The 15,280-nt window shown below is 30.3% G+C and overlaps 1 protein-coding gene across 1 annotated transcript in view; it reads right to left on the bottom strand.

The window, feature by feature from the left end:
* Window positions 1-15,280, bottom strand: part of LOC109599424 (ETS-like protein pointed) — a 120,722-nt gene that overhangs the window by 99,451 nt on the left and 5,991 nt on the right. Inside the window, exon 3 of the mRNA XM_020015418.2 lies at window positions 1,842-1,971. Coding sequence (XP_019870977.1) covers window positions 1,842-1,971 — 130 coding nt within the window. The remainder of the gene's footprint in view (window positions 1-1,841; window positions 1,972-15,280) is intronic.

Here is a 15,280-nt window from a genome sequence, read left to right as displayed (position 1 = left end):
TGTCCCAAATCGGTTATCTTTGTCTGTTTACAAGTGTTTCCAGACCAGATAAAGAAAAACTGATTTATCGCTCACCGTTTTTGAAATATCTACGAAAACTGACTTTTAGTAGATTTTGAAAAAGTGTGATAACTTAGTTATTTGTTTGTTTATTTGACGTATTATTTCAATGAAACCGTTAATAAAATTAGTTTTCCAAATGACGGAAAAAACTGATAATTTATTTGAAAATTAAATTATCAATATCAAGTAATTTTTTGTGCATATAACGTAAATTATCTTTGTTTGATAGACAATATTAAATATCTCGAAATTTATCAAAAATGGCGTTACATCTTAGTTAGAAATAGTTGAATAATCATAAAGAGCATATTTTTGTAGAACTTTTTACAAAAACATGCTCTTTTTCGCTTTTCTCTGCTCAGTAGTCTAGAAATGCTTGTACCGGCCAATTTGTAACACGCTGTACACTCATCAACACTAGGCAACTAGCACTGTTTTGTGTAGTCTGGGTTGCATATGAAAGATATTTAAAAATCGGACTTCGGGGGATTACAATAATAACGGCTGCAACCAAGACAACACGAACACGGTCAACACGGGTTGCCTACCTTTAGACATCGTCCCAGCTACGTTTGGGATCCCATAAATTTACGACCGTTCCTCTAATTAGTACAAATGCATAAACAACCAATAAAAGAAACATAAACGTTATCGTCGTTAATGATTATACTTTGACATTAGCATCGGGTAATTTGATAATTGAAGAGTTACAATTTAAGTTACAAAACCTACTGAATGATATGTTTGGATTGTGTTTATGGTGATTTTATTTTGTTTTGGCAGTAATCAAGCAATTAAGCAAGTAATTTCCCAGTTAATTTGTATACTATTAAATAAAATTTATGAATGAACAAGTTGCTGTCAACGTTGGTGTCAATGTATTCAGCCTAATTTTAAAATTCGGTAAAATTTGTCGGAACATCCGATTTAAATTAAATGTTTTCTAACATATTACAATCAAAACAATTCAATATTATGACGCAAGAATAAATTTAGATATTTATTTGGTCTGGGAGCGATGCATATGTCATGCATTTGCATTGAAATATTAGTGTTAATTACATTAACTACTTATATATGAATTCATTAATATTTCTTTATAAAGTCAGACATATTATATCTTAGTTTAAAGGGAATACAATTGACCCAAAGAATCGATTACGTAGACTTAATTCAATGTAATGTTACGAAATTAATTTTGTTTTAATGACATAAAATAAATGAGGGTATAATATTACATGTCTTAATGTAAATGATATTGGGAAAGATACGCAAAAAATGTTTGTGTGTATTTCACAACATTGCAAATCATGTGACTTAAATTTTGATTAATCAATGAAAAATTGTCGATAATGAGACCTAATAATAACAACTCCTATATGTATATGGGGGAAAAGCCATGATCCATAATGAGGATGTGGCACTTAAACTCTATTAGCATTAGTTTTAAAGCTACAATATTATTTTGATTACCTGTAACGAATTTAATATAATAAAGTAACAAAAAAAGACATAAATGATAGAAGACGAAAACGAGTGAAGAAAAAACCAAATTACGTATAACGTACATATCTTATGCGACAATATCTGACAATGGTTTATTTAAATTTTAGGTAACAACATAAGTGATGGAAATTACGCGTCCATTTTCTGCAATGATTCCTTACAGTGGGCGAGAATAATTTCCGTTTTCTTTTGTCTCACACTTGAAATTCCGCAACTCCTTAATTACGTTAATTGCTTAAATGCTTATAATGTAATAATCACACTGTACATACCTAATGAAGCTTCCGGATCCGAGAGATCACTGATGGAGGGCACTTTCTGGATGGAGCAGAAGGCCGGCATTGGATCTTCATCGCTTTCATCGAGCACTTCTTGCTTGAGATTCATCATCATATCATCATTCTGAAACAATATATCAATTAACTAGCTGTTTCTAATTTTATAATATGTAATAATTGAAATATTTATCGATTGGTGTGTTTGGTTAAAATTTTAAGACGAAAGCTAAGAGACAAAGATTGGAACGTTCCTCTAGAAGGAAAAAGAGAAGAAATCGAAAGAACATTGTGATCAGGAAGTCTTTTATTTAGTCTTCTCAAGGTCCAGGACTGGCCCCATTAAAATAATTTGGTGAATGAATGTTTACCAAACATTTACCCAAATCGCCCAACCCCAAAAATAAATTTAAACATGTCAGTCGCATAAACATCTTCGTATCAAATTGATATGTGTAATGGAAGACAGTCATGTAAATTCCCTTGTACAAACATACTATTTTCTGTCACAAAGCCACATACATTTGTCGTACAGACGAAAACAACACATAAAAGATCTCGTATTAGTTATGCATGTGAATGAATACACGGGGCATGCTTCAAACAAACAGATTTTAAACGTACGGAATATTAAGTAAGTCGATTTTTCAAGCAAACGATTCGTCTCCGTTGGTGCGGGATTGAAGAAGAGTGGGAACGAGAAAGGGAGGTGAACATTCAGAATCATGAATGAAACGCGACGAAAGTACTACACAAGGTCTTTCTTCTGCAGACTGTGGCACAGACGTGGTTTGGTTACGTTCAATGTTTGTCTAGTCGAGAACATAATTCACCAACTGGGGATACAACGTCTGATTCATAAATTAACCATACTTGACTTTCTTCATTTTTTCCTGTACAAATGTAATGAGTGAAACAAAAGCTTGACATTTCTTAAAGAGATTTTATTCATCTTAAGTGTTTGGTCTTCTTCAAAATTTTATACGTCTTTCTCGAGGGTTGTCTTTGATAAAACGATCAGGTTTAACTTTTCAAAGGTTTACGTCTCGACACGATAAGCTAATAAATGATGAATTAATTTGAATCAATTAAGTCGACCACTGTGGGATTTGAAATTAGCGACCGACACCTGTGAACGAAGACATTGATTTTGCTGCCTACCATGTCTGTTGCTGCTCGAACAAACGCTCAAATCACGATTGAAAATAGACGTTTTATCATTCTTATTGTAAAATGCGAACCGGAGGCGTAAAGAACGAGATATGCAACATAGTAATGCGATACTGCCACTGGTTTCTTTGCTCCACTGTATCTAATAGTCACACCAGTTTTATCAATCCAGTTCCAACTTTATCACTGTAATTATTCAACATTATTTTTGAGGGTGTGTTTTGATGAAAAATTATTGTAATAAAATTAAATTACTAATCATCACTGTATGTCTGTGTGTTCATTTTCTCTCCGTCTAATTCGATGTCAACAATTAATCACAAACACTATCGCCGTTATATTTTAAATTAATTTCTTCATTGGGCCTAATTTATGTGTGAATTAATTTTTGTGGTGTACACAAATTAACATGGGCAATTATGAATTAGTTTAATGTCCACAATAAAAACAGTGACGAACATATGTTTAAAAATAAACCTACATATGTGAAATAGTTGCATTGCAAGACTCGATTTAAAATTACCATATGAAAGAGCAAGCGTATAGTTTTGTAAGTTTGATTTTCGAAAACTTATTCCGTAAATTAGGATGTTGCCATACTAAAGTTATATGGATTAAATTAAAATCAATTGACTGACAATGAGAAAATATACATTCGATCTAAAAGTAAAATTTGTTAAAGTGTATTGAAATTAAGATGAGCTTAACACACCATAAATATGTACATATTAAAGTTTTCTCTGGATAATGTGCAAATTAGTGCTTTTATTCGTTCAGCAAAGCGTGTCAAGAGTACTTTGTGTCCTATATTTACGGACAAGAAACGTATTTAAAATCCACGTGAAATGAGAAAAATGCACTGCCGGATAAAATTACAGGAGAGTCAGACATTTCTATTTAAGGAAGAAGTTTAATTTACAATTTATCTAATCTTTATCTTTAATTTAGTGTAAACCAGTTAATTACATAGTGATTATAATTTTAACAACGTGAGTTCCTCGTGAATATAAATGAATTTGTTCACTGTAATAGAAAATTATCATGTACATTTAATTTTATATAAATTCATGTAACGGATAATTATAATTGGTATCAATTAATTTATGGCATAACCATTATTTTATTATTCAATGCCAGTTAATATCGGAAAATCGAATTAAAATAAATAACGTAAGTAAAAAATAACGAGTTGAAACGGTTTCTGTTCGAGCGTTTATTCATTTGTACGTTCAAGCCCAGCGTAGTAAATGGTCTCGAGTCTTTTGCGTATGCGGGCAAATAAAAACATTCAAATGAATATGTAACAAATGCGTAGAAACATTCACCGAGATTGATAACTTGAATGAATAAATATATTGCGGGCATAAATCAATTAAAAAAGGGGTCAAGTGAACTTAAAGGCTTGTTCACCGTACCGGTTTACAATAAGTGAAAAACGAAATCTATTGTCATCTGATAAAGTCGATTTTTCATGTAAACCGCAAATCGAGAAAAAAAAAAAAATGATAAATGTTATTTATTGACACTGAATTCTCCTAGGTAGGCGAACCGATAACAGTTAACAAACAGAAATGAATACTGTCATTGTTTACAGTTATTAAGCCATTGCATTAACAATGTAGTAATGTTAACTATGCGTCGTGTTTGCATTTATTTTTGATGGAGTTCATTCATGAGTGCGACTAATTTATTCGGTATTTTGAAGATTAAGCTATTATTAATATAATAATTAAGTAAACAACTTCCTTCATAATGATTATAGAAAATTTGACGCATTATTATGGTTATAACCATTTATTTAATTATGAATTACCTACATTCCGAAGTGTATTAATTGTTTAAATATAGGATATTATTAATTGTAATCACTGATAATTTTAATTGGTATTATATCAATTATGACTTTAAAGAGACAATCATTAGTTAAACAATGAGAACAATTGTTAGGCATCATTCTTTCAAATAATTTTTATTCTGAGAAGTAACCACCCCTAAGCCAACATTATACAAACAAATTCACGGTACGAGAAAAAAATCTTGAAACTAAAGATAAAGTCAAGCTCATTTTAATCTCATCTTTATAGTTATGGTAAACCTATTATTACGTAAAAAAATTGACAATGACAAAAATAAATATATAGTCACATGGAGAAACATTTGAACTATATGGTAAATGAGAACTTCCCATTTAACAATTTGATGCTTCCTTTGACTTTATAATGTGACGTGTGGTCTTTGTTGTTGTGATGAAGGAAAATACCTTTTCTACTAACAAAAGAAGCTCGTCTCTAAGTTTTCACTAACTTGGTCAGTCTGAGAGAAATAGATTATTGTCTCGTCTCTTAGGAAGTAATCATTCTGTGTAGAGTCCATACAGTCATAAGAAGCTTTCTTGAATTAAGACTGTCTTTAAGTAGTGTTCCAGACCTCAGTTCATTCTTAATCGCAAGTAACAATACAATCAATAAAAAAATAAACTCATCACTTACTGTATGTGAACACTTTGTAGTGATTGATTCAGCACAGTTTAACGACTGACCTATTTCTATACATATTGGTGGTCGAGTATTTTACTCCAGATATTGCTTTATTTCTTCGTCATTTTTAGGGCGACCTTGAAATTGTTCATTTTCAGCGCCCCTTTTTGAAATGACCAACGAAAATCCTGCGATTTCATTATTTATAGCATCAACCAAATGCATTCTGATGCTTTAAGCTTGTACTCATAAAATGAAGGAAAAAATAGTTAGGAAGAAAGAGCATAAAAGAGCTCCCAAATAATATATACAAAAACTTATTCAAATAAATCATGAACAAAGAAAAATGATAATTTTTTTTTGCTATTTAAACGTTTTTGAAGTAGTATATCATTAAAATATTTCTAAATTCATCATCCTGCAGCTGATCCGAAAAATCATACCAAATTTATCACAGAGACCAAAAAAAAAACCCAATCCAAATTTTCCCCTGACAGCACGTAATCTCATCTATCAAGGAGTGTGAGAAGGGTTAACGTCAACTCATCACGGCCCGGCGCATTATCCAAGCGGAAACGAACAATCGCACATCGACGAGAAATAAGAAGAAGAGAAAAAAAATAGACCATCATTAAGGTGACTGGATGAGAGTGCACGCGGACACTAAATCTTTTGTTCCGGAAGTCGCTGCCGCTCCAGGCACACGTGACACAAATCGTTATAATTCAAGTACCGGATCGGTCCTTTCGTTTGGCTATTAAAAACGTGCGGGCGAGAAAAGATCTATTGGAGTATGTAGATGTCGTGTAAACGGTTTTTTCGGCTTTGTGCATTCGTGTCGCGTTGACACCTGAGATTCGGTAATGGCTTCATTTGAATTTCCGGTATGCGGGTGCATTTCCGTCTTCGGATCGTGCGTGAATTATTATTAGATTCGAATATCGAAGTCATATTGTTATTGAGTGCGTTATTAATTTATTAAACGTATTGTTCATGTCAATGGTATTGTATTCATTTTATTATGACAAGCAGAAATGCGTGGGAACAGATTTTTTACTTTTTATTCGATATTCACCTGATGAAGTTCTAATATGAAAGTTGAGGTTTTGATTGCATAATAAAATAAGTTAAAAATAGTAATCACTGATAATTATGAATTTTTAATTATAACAAAATAGAAGAAGAATTTTCGTATTCCCTCAAATATTATTGTCTTACACAGCATTAAAATTATATTTTTGTTCTATAAAATGTTACATATTTTTTTGAATTGTGTTGGACATAAATATAACAACTTTAATTTTGAAAGGGATTTTTAATGATTAATTCTTTAAATTTGAACAATACTAATTTTTATCGTTTTTACTTGAATTTTTTTGGAAATTTTTTTTATGACTTTTTTCAGAAAATTCATCAAAGATTGAATATTTTCAAATAAAAAAAAGGAATAGAAAACTAACCTATTCTATTTTTTTAGAAAGTTCATTCAAATTAGAAAATTAAAAAAATGTCAATAACGTAATTTTTCAATTTTTTAAGGGTTTTTTAAGATTTTGTAACTTTTATTAAATTTTATAAAAAATATTTATGTTTTTTTTTTTCGTGATTTCTCATGTTTTTTTTAATGCTCCGTTATTAATAATAATTAATAATAATTTGCAAAAAATGTTGATTGAAAAAACAATTTTAATATTCCGTTTTAAACAATTTCTATTTTACCATTAACAGATAGGTATATTTATAATATTTTTTTCTATTTATCATATCATATCTTTTGGTTATTATATAAATATTTGAAAATTTTATTATTCTTAAAATATTAACAAATATGGGAAAAAAACAAAAAGTTTGAATTAATAAATATATTCATTAAATTTCAAGAAAAAACGTCAAAAAATCAATATTTTTAAAAGTTACTATTTTTTATAGAAAAATAGGCAGTATAATTTTTTTTTCATAAAAATTTCAAGAAAAAAAGCTCAAAAATCAGTATTACTTAAATTTAAAATTAATTTTTCTGGTAATAATGATTTTATGATATAAAAATTGTTAAATATACAAACATTTATAAAAAATAGAAAAAATTACGTTTTTGATTTTTTTTTGAAAATGTGCTATGTTTAATAAACTTTTTGAAAAAATACGCATATAGTATAAAAAAAATTTCAAGCAAAAACTGCAAAATCGACATTTTTTCAAATTTAAAATTAATTTTTTTTAGTAGAATAATTGAATCATAATAATACGTAAAACGATTGACATATTCAGCTCTAAATTTTTATACATCTCTTTTTATTTTTCTCGTTCTTGGTAATTATAATTTTTCCTAACAGTTTCACTTTGACCAACGATTAAATAATTATAATAAGCAAAACATTGCTAATAAATAAATCGATTTTAATTCAAAGAACAATGAAAGACCATAAAGTAAGAAGTTACTATAATTATGTCCATAGAAAAATAAAAAAGTACGCCATTTTTTTTAAAGAATAAAGTTAGATTGACGAGTTGTAAAGTAGACATAACAACAACAGAAAATGCAAACATTACAAGTAATAATTAATATATTTTAATAATTTGTTATATAAATCTATAGAATTGTAAGCATAAAAACAAATTAAATTAACTAAAATATATTTCAAAATTAAATTTATTCAGCATATTTTGTCTGGATTCAAAATTTATATGCATGTAAATATACTAAGACTTCTACATTTCATATTAGTGACTTTTAATAATGTCAATCACTGAGAAAGTTTTCATGAATAAAAAAATTTGATCTAAATATCATTATTTAACTATCTCATAATGTTATTATGGTTGATTTTAGAATAATGATATACTTTTTTATAAATGAGTCTAATTTTAATAAAGATAATTTAAGAGTTTTAATTATTTTTTATGTTATATGTTGTTTATGGTAACTAGGTAAAATCTATATAAAATAAACTGGTTAATTGATAATTATCTGAATTTTTATGACAGTAAATAATACCATAAAGATTTGTCAAACATAAATTAGATAAATTGGTAAAAAATCTACATAATTTCCGTTTTGCCACAATTATTTATGGCGTATAATTTTCTAATTGGATTTATAATAGGAAGAGAAACTATTTTATTTTCAATATCAAACGTTTCTGCTCAGTGTTATGAAATGTAACATTTGTTGGGTTTCCTCAAATGCGTCCTGCAGTTCACAAAACATCGCATCAGTCTATATTTAAAATTCGAACATAATTAGTGTTTTCTTTAGTTTTTCGAAACTAATTACTAAGTGTTGAATAGAAGTAACAGAAGTAGAGCCATAAATAACGTGGAGGCAGTTCTTTCAATTTGAGACAGACCGGATGCGAAATTTATTAATTAGCTTTGAAAAAGACACCAACATCAAAATAGGTAAACCATCCCGCCTGAAAGTTCCCAATACACTTCTGGCCGTTCCTCAACAATTTATTCAGTTCGTGGTCGTCGCAATGTTTGTTTTCATGTGACACGGCCATCATTGAAATTCGTCGTTCGGCAATGATTTTAAATTAAATATTCATAATTGATCTTGCGGTTGGAACATTCAGTAGCCAGACATATTTGAATGGGACGTTTATTCAAATCACACGCTTGTACAAGGAAGAGAAACAGTCATTACAAGAATTGAATATTGAAGTGATAATATCAGAGTGCAAACGCAAAACTAATGACTTCTTAGGGTCTTCCTACGGAACGCCCAGCGACTACATGCACCGAGTTCGACACCCAACAATGATGCCAAATTGACCGTACAATACATGATTCACAGGAACATTTTTATATACATAATCGGAGCAAAACCTTCTTGGTGTTGCTTAACATTGGTTTTCAGTTCCCGTTTTGTCTGGGACCTTTTTGGTCATTAAACAGCTACCCCTATGGCCTCGGAGTGTGGAAGATGAATGCTAATGTGGTGGTCGTTCCACGTTTTACTTGGAAGACATAAATTATTATTAACAGATTGCAAAGCAACTGGGTACACTGCAATATTGGTAAAATACTATGACTGATGTTGACAACGCTGCATGTTTAAGCCTACCCAAGTTAAGTATGCAGGCCCAGCTTGCTTTATGAATAAATTGTTTATTTATTTATATTCTGGTGTCGCAACACTATTCACATCTAACAAAATAACGTAGGGGTCTGTATGGAAGTTTACGATGGACAAGATTAAAAACGTTCAGTATGGAAGGCGAGTACGCGTGCATTAAAATTTACACGAATCACAGAAGCCACATTGTAATTACTATTCATAATAAAACTGAAAATTTAACTTGCTGCCAGTATTTAATACGGCTCGACCACATCCAGAGAACCTGATTGAATTGGATACTCGGCAATAAAATCAGCGATTGCAGGATGTCTATCTTATATAATTGTATATAATTATGTTAAATTAAATTAAACCGGCTTCGTACGTTTAATAAGCGTAAGTTATTTGCAACACCACGCAACTAATAACCAATTCCATTTCGAAAACGGTCGCCCAAATACCGAATTAACGACGGTAATGGTGCGTCGAGTTACAAGCAGAGACAAAAAAAGCGGCAGTTTTTCAATCTCGCGGGGCGATATTTAAAAATAACGCTCGCTAATGAATTGAACGAGAGGCGCGGAACGACCCATCGGGAGTCACCCCGGTGATTTATGTGTGATTTACCTCGTTTTTATTGGGTGTTTTTCGCTTCACCTCTGGAATTAGGTGCCGAGTGACGTTTGTAGGCATGCAAGTAAATTAAAGCGGGCATATAAATTATTTTACTACAAATGGTGCTTTAGGCCGTTATCTAAGAGAAGTGCACTAAAGTTTATTTTGAGGCACGGAGACGTCTCTAAAAAATGCATATTATAATGTTTGGGATTCGAGACAGAAGTTTACAAGTACTTGACTTTTTCAATTGAAATATGACAAATCACAAAAACGTTTATGTCCCTTATTTATGACTCTAGGAACCAGAAATGCACCATTTACGTACCTGGACAAGAATAAATTATGTTTACTTGATCATCAGGTACTTACTTTTTTCACGGTAATTTTAGAAGAATATTTTGTTTTTATTTCTTAACTGTACTTTGGTTTCTTTCAAAAAGCCAATTTCTGACTATTATAATGATTGGAAATCATTTTAATAGCAAATGTATGTGATAATACTTTGAATTTCATTGCAATTAATTAATAAAATGTTCGCACTTATTAAAAACATAATTAAAACCAAGAAAGTTTAAATGAAAAAAATTCCGATATTAACCCAAAATTTCTCATATATAGTAGAATAATTTTACGTATTATATAAGGAGTCATTAAACATTAAATAGCCCAGTATAAAAACAAATTAACATGTCTCTTGAACAATTCAATTGTATCTGGATAAACGATTTAGTATACCTTCACCGTTATGATTTAGGAATAGTTTATAATTTAATCCAGAATTTAATTGTTTATGTCTTTCTAAATAGTCATAAAATATGATTTCAAATATAATCATAGAATGAACAGGATCCCATAAAAATATAAATAATAATTTTTGAAGACGTTGAATGTCATCGAAAAACTTTTAGAAATATTATGCATTAAAAATATCAAATTGTGACTGTGTTGTGAACAGTTTTGATTAAATTAAGTAACATAATTGAAGTCAAGAAGTGTGAAATAATTAAACAAATAATAACTTCTTCCAATTTTAATGAAGCAACTATATGTTTTAGGAATACACGATAAATATATTATCATAAACACATATTCCCTTAGACAATTGTTGTAAATATATAGGGTGTTATCGTTATAATCAAAAAATTCATATAAATGAATGTCGTAAACGTCGCAAATTTTCAAATATAAGAAGTGGTATCATGGATATTATATAAAAGAATAAATTTTGAAAAGTTTGTAACAAAATTTAAAACATTTAGGATATACGTTCATATGATGTTTTTTAAATATTTTACCTTACTTTTGAAACATTCTGTATAATTTTGATAGAAAATTTAATATACCTATATAATTATGATTTAGATATTGTTTTAAATTAATACTATGTATCAAATATTTAAAAATATGAATTTAAAATTATGAATTTTAATTAGAAATGAGACTGGGTGAAATAATTAAAAAATAATAATAATAAATCAGTATTTTTTAGTTTTAATTAACTAAATTTCTCAGAAATATCCTGCAAATTATTTTATATATTAACATAAAAACATATTCTCTTAGACCATTCAGTTGTAATAGATTTCAGTTTTAGTGAAGCAACTAAATTTTCCAGGAATACACAGTAAATTATTTGATATATTAAAATAAAAACATATTCCCTTAGATAATTCATTTGTAAATATATAGTGTTTAGACAGAAAGGTAAGGGTTTATTATAAGGAAAAAAATCATATAAATGTATGTCGTAACTGTCTTAAATTTTGAGATACAGGGAATGATATAAACATTAAAATAAAAAATATAAAAATGGATAAATATTGAAAAGTTTAGCACCTTGTTCATCTATGATCCCCACTCCCTGTGTTTCATATGATGTTTTTTAAATATTTTACCTTACAATTGGAACACCCTTTATAATTTTGATAGAATATTTTATGTACCTACATAATTATGATTTAAAAATTGTTTTATATTAAGTAATATTGATACTATGTATCAAAATATAAAATTATGAATTTTGATTACATTAGATAACATTAAAATTAAAAAATAAGTTAGTGAGAAATAATAATAATAAAAAAATAATAATAAATCAATATCTTTTAGTTTTAGTGAAACAACTAAATTTTTCAGGAATATACATTATTTGATATATTAAAATAAAAGTTCCATTAGATAATTTAGTTGTAAATATATAGGGTGCTTAAAAAGAAAGATAGTTTCATTATAAAAAAGTCCATATAAATATGTGGTAAACGTCTTATATTTTGTTATTACAAAAAAATATAAATTTTGTAATCATTGCCACCCTGTATATCTATGACAACACTCCCTTTATAAATATTTTTCCTTAGATATAATTATGATTGTTTTAAATTGATAATATTAATACTATGTACTAAAAATTATGAATTTTGATTAGAATATATAATGTAATTGAAAATGAAAAGTCGATGAGCATGAAATAATTTAAAAAAAAACAATATAGGGCAGTTAAAATGTAAATGTATAATTTTAATAGAAAAATTTCTTGTAGTAACATAATTATGATTTAGGAGAAGTTTTATATTGCATAGTGTTCTGATTCAATCCGGAATTCCGCTGTATGGTTTCCTCACTAAATCGTCCATAAAATGGGGTTCGTTCCGAATGTAATCATAGGCCCAGTAAACGGTCTCCTACCAACACACAACCATTATTTTTTTTGGGCACGCCGTGTTTCATAATAAAATGCAACAGGACAAATTTAAAAAACAAAAAAAAAAATGATCACTGTATTATAGTGCGTTCGAAACCGTTGGCAGTTTTTTGTTTATGTTCGCCTCTGCCCGTCTCTGGCTCAAGTTCAAGCCACTCCGTGTTCGACGTCTATTTCTGGAATTGCGCACCGTTATTACGATTCCTTGCCGTTTTGTTCCCACCATCCATGAACGCGCGCTCGAAATGGCAGAGTGTCCTGTTCTCGTATTCCGAGAAGACAATCGGACACCCAGAGACAATCGATCTTGTCCATCAATGAACTCGTCGATATGCTCAAAAGAAATCACGACGGACATGCGACTGTAATACCAGTAATTCTTGTTCGGCACAACTCAAAACATTTTCGCTACATGCATAAACAATGGTTTGCACGTCCCCCGGGACATTGTTCCACCGTCATTTCCAATTGCTGTGCCAAATTTCAAAAAGGCAACAATAAAGATTGTGGTGACAATTAGTCGCGTTTGATTCATATGGTTGCGCGCCAATTTAGCAGGGTCGGCGTATCATAATTGCAAAAGTGAATAATACACGAAACCGCTCTTAAAAGACGCGAAAAAAAGTCACCAAGGTACTGCTCCCTTGCATCGTCGGCTTTCATGTTCGCCGACATTGCGGTAAGTTCCAGTCGATTTCTGCCAATAAATCACCGAGACATGTGCTGGATTTTGGCTAAAAGTAAAACACTTATAATACGTGCAGCTGCCGTCAGCATATTTCTTCGGAGGAATTCCACCCTGTGACGCTAAGGTCTTTAACATCTTAATTTCAATTAGTTAGTGCACCAGTTGCGAACGCCGCATTTTCTACAAGTGCCCATCATTTGAATACGTCAACCTTCACATCGAATATCGGACTGAACATTTGAAAATTTTATGGTACACGTGTTTTTTGTAAACCCTCGTGCAATTTATTCAAACTATACGTCTATAAACAAACAAGTCAATGGATGAAATAATATTTAAACAGCTGCCAAACCACAGGCAAAAATACAAGTTTTAGGCACTACTCCAGTCAACAGGTTTCATGGTACTCTTTATTTGAACTGCATCAACCATATTGGATGTATAGATTCAATATTATTGGTTTTAGATTTACAATTATTTGTGCTAAAAAATTGATCGAAACGCAGATTAAGTCACGTACTTATTTTAAAAGGCACGTTGTTTAGATTCACGAGCGAAAAAAATTGATGAAAAATTTATCGCAATTTATTGAACCCAACGCTAAAAGATTCGTTATAATATTTTAGCAACTGCTTGTGTAAATAAGCAAATATTGCAACAAGTGTAAAAATTATTATTTAAAACAATATTTATACAATTCTATTTTCAAATTGGTTTTATCCATATGTGATAAATTTATCACAGTGCAGAGTAAATATTGTGTTTCATGGTGTTGATGAAAACTTTGGAAATGGAAAGTCCGATTATCTGGACAGTATAATCACACGAACCAGTAAAAACTAGATCAAAACCAATACAAAAATCCTAATTTATTAATAAATCCGCAACAGTATTAATGGACGCCATTAGTAATATCTCTACCCGTACGTACTGGCAATAAAACGACGATTATGATATTGCAAATATGTTACATTTAATGCAGGGTTATTTAGTTATCGCAAAAATTCCAAATGTGGTCTTTCAGTAGTTTAATTACAGACACCGCCTGAAGTGATTCAGATATAAATTTATCAGCTGCATACGGACATGTATACGTGTGTGTAAGCGGCAATCGATACTTAAATCGATACGATTTTTCGTGGTGGATCGAAACCCCACAAGAACAGGTACCGCTTCCGATCGTATACCCTCGTACGATCTGAAGTGAGCGAACTTCCTGTAGTGTGTTGCGTCACACGTACTTTGTGTCTCCCGTTTCCTGTAAGTACCAAATTAACCCGATCACTGGACGGGCACCGATTATTTTCCTAGCCACACAGACACACACACACACACCACTCACTTCGTTACGATAAATAAATTTCGTTCAAGTGACTCATCGATTAAAATCTACGTTAAAACAAACAATTGTAGGAAAGACACAAATTATGTTGTTACAACGTTTCAGGAGCAGTTTTCAGTCAGGAAACGATACGTGAATGCGGTGCTAACCCTCTTTGATCTGGTGGATAGATTAAAAATAATTGAGGGCAAAGTAAATAAAAGTTGAAGTGTTACGAAATATTTTAAAACGAACCGCGGGAGTGAATCCTGGAATTATGATAAAACTTACACCGTTTGATAAAACATATTCTCGTTCTTTAATCTTCATTGTGTGTACGTTGGGGAGGCAATATTTTATCTTGTCTCGTTAAGAAAACACAGTTTACATTAAAAATATAA

This window comes from Aethina tumida, chromosome 1, assembly GCF_024364675.1.
Source record: "Aethina tumida isolate Nest 87 chromosome 1, icAetTumi1.1, whole genome shotgun sequence".
Lineage (NCBI taxonomy): Eukaryota > Metazoa > Arthropoda > Insecta > Coleoptera > Nitidulidae > Aethina > Aethina tumida.
The sequence above is the reverse complement of the archived record's forward strand: the minus strand, read 5'-3'. Positions and strand labels throughout refer to the sequence as shown.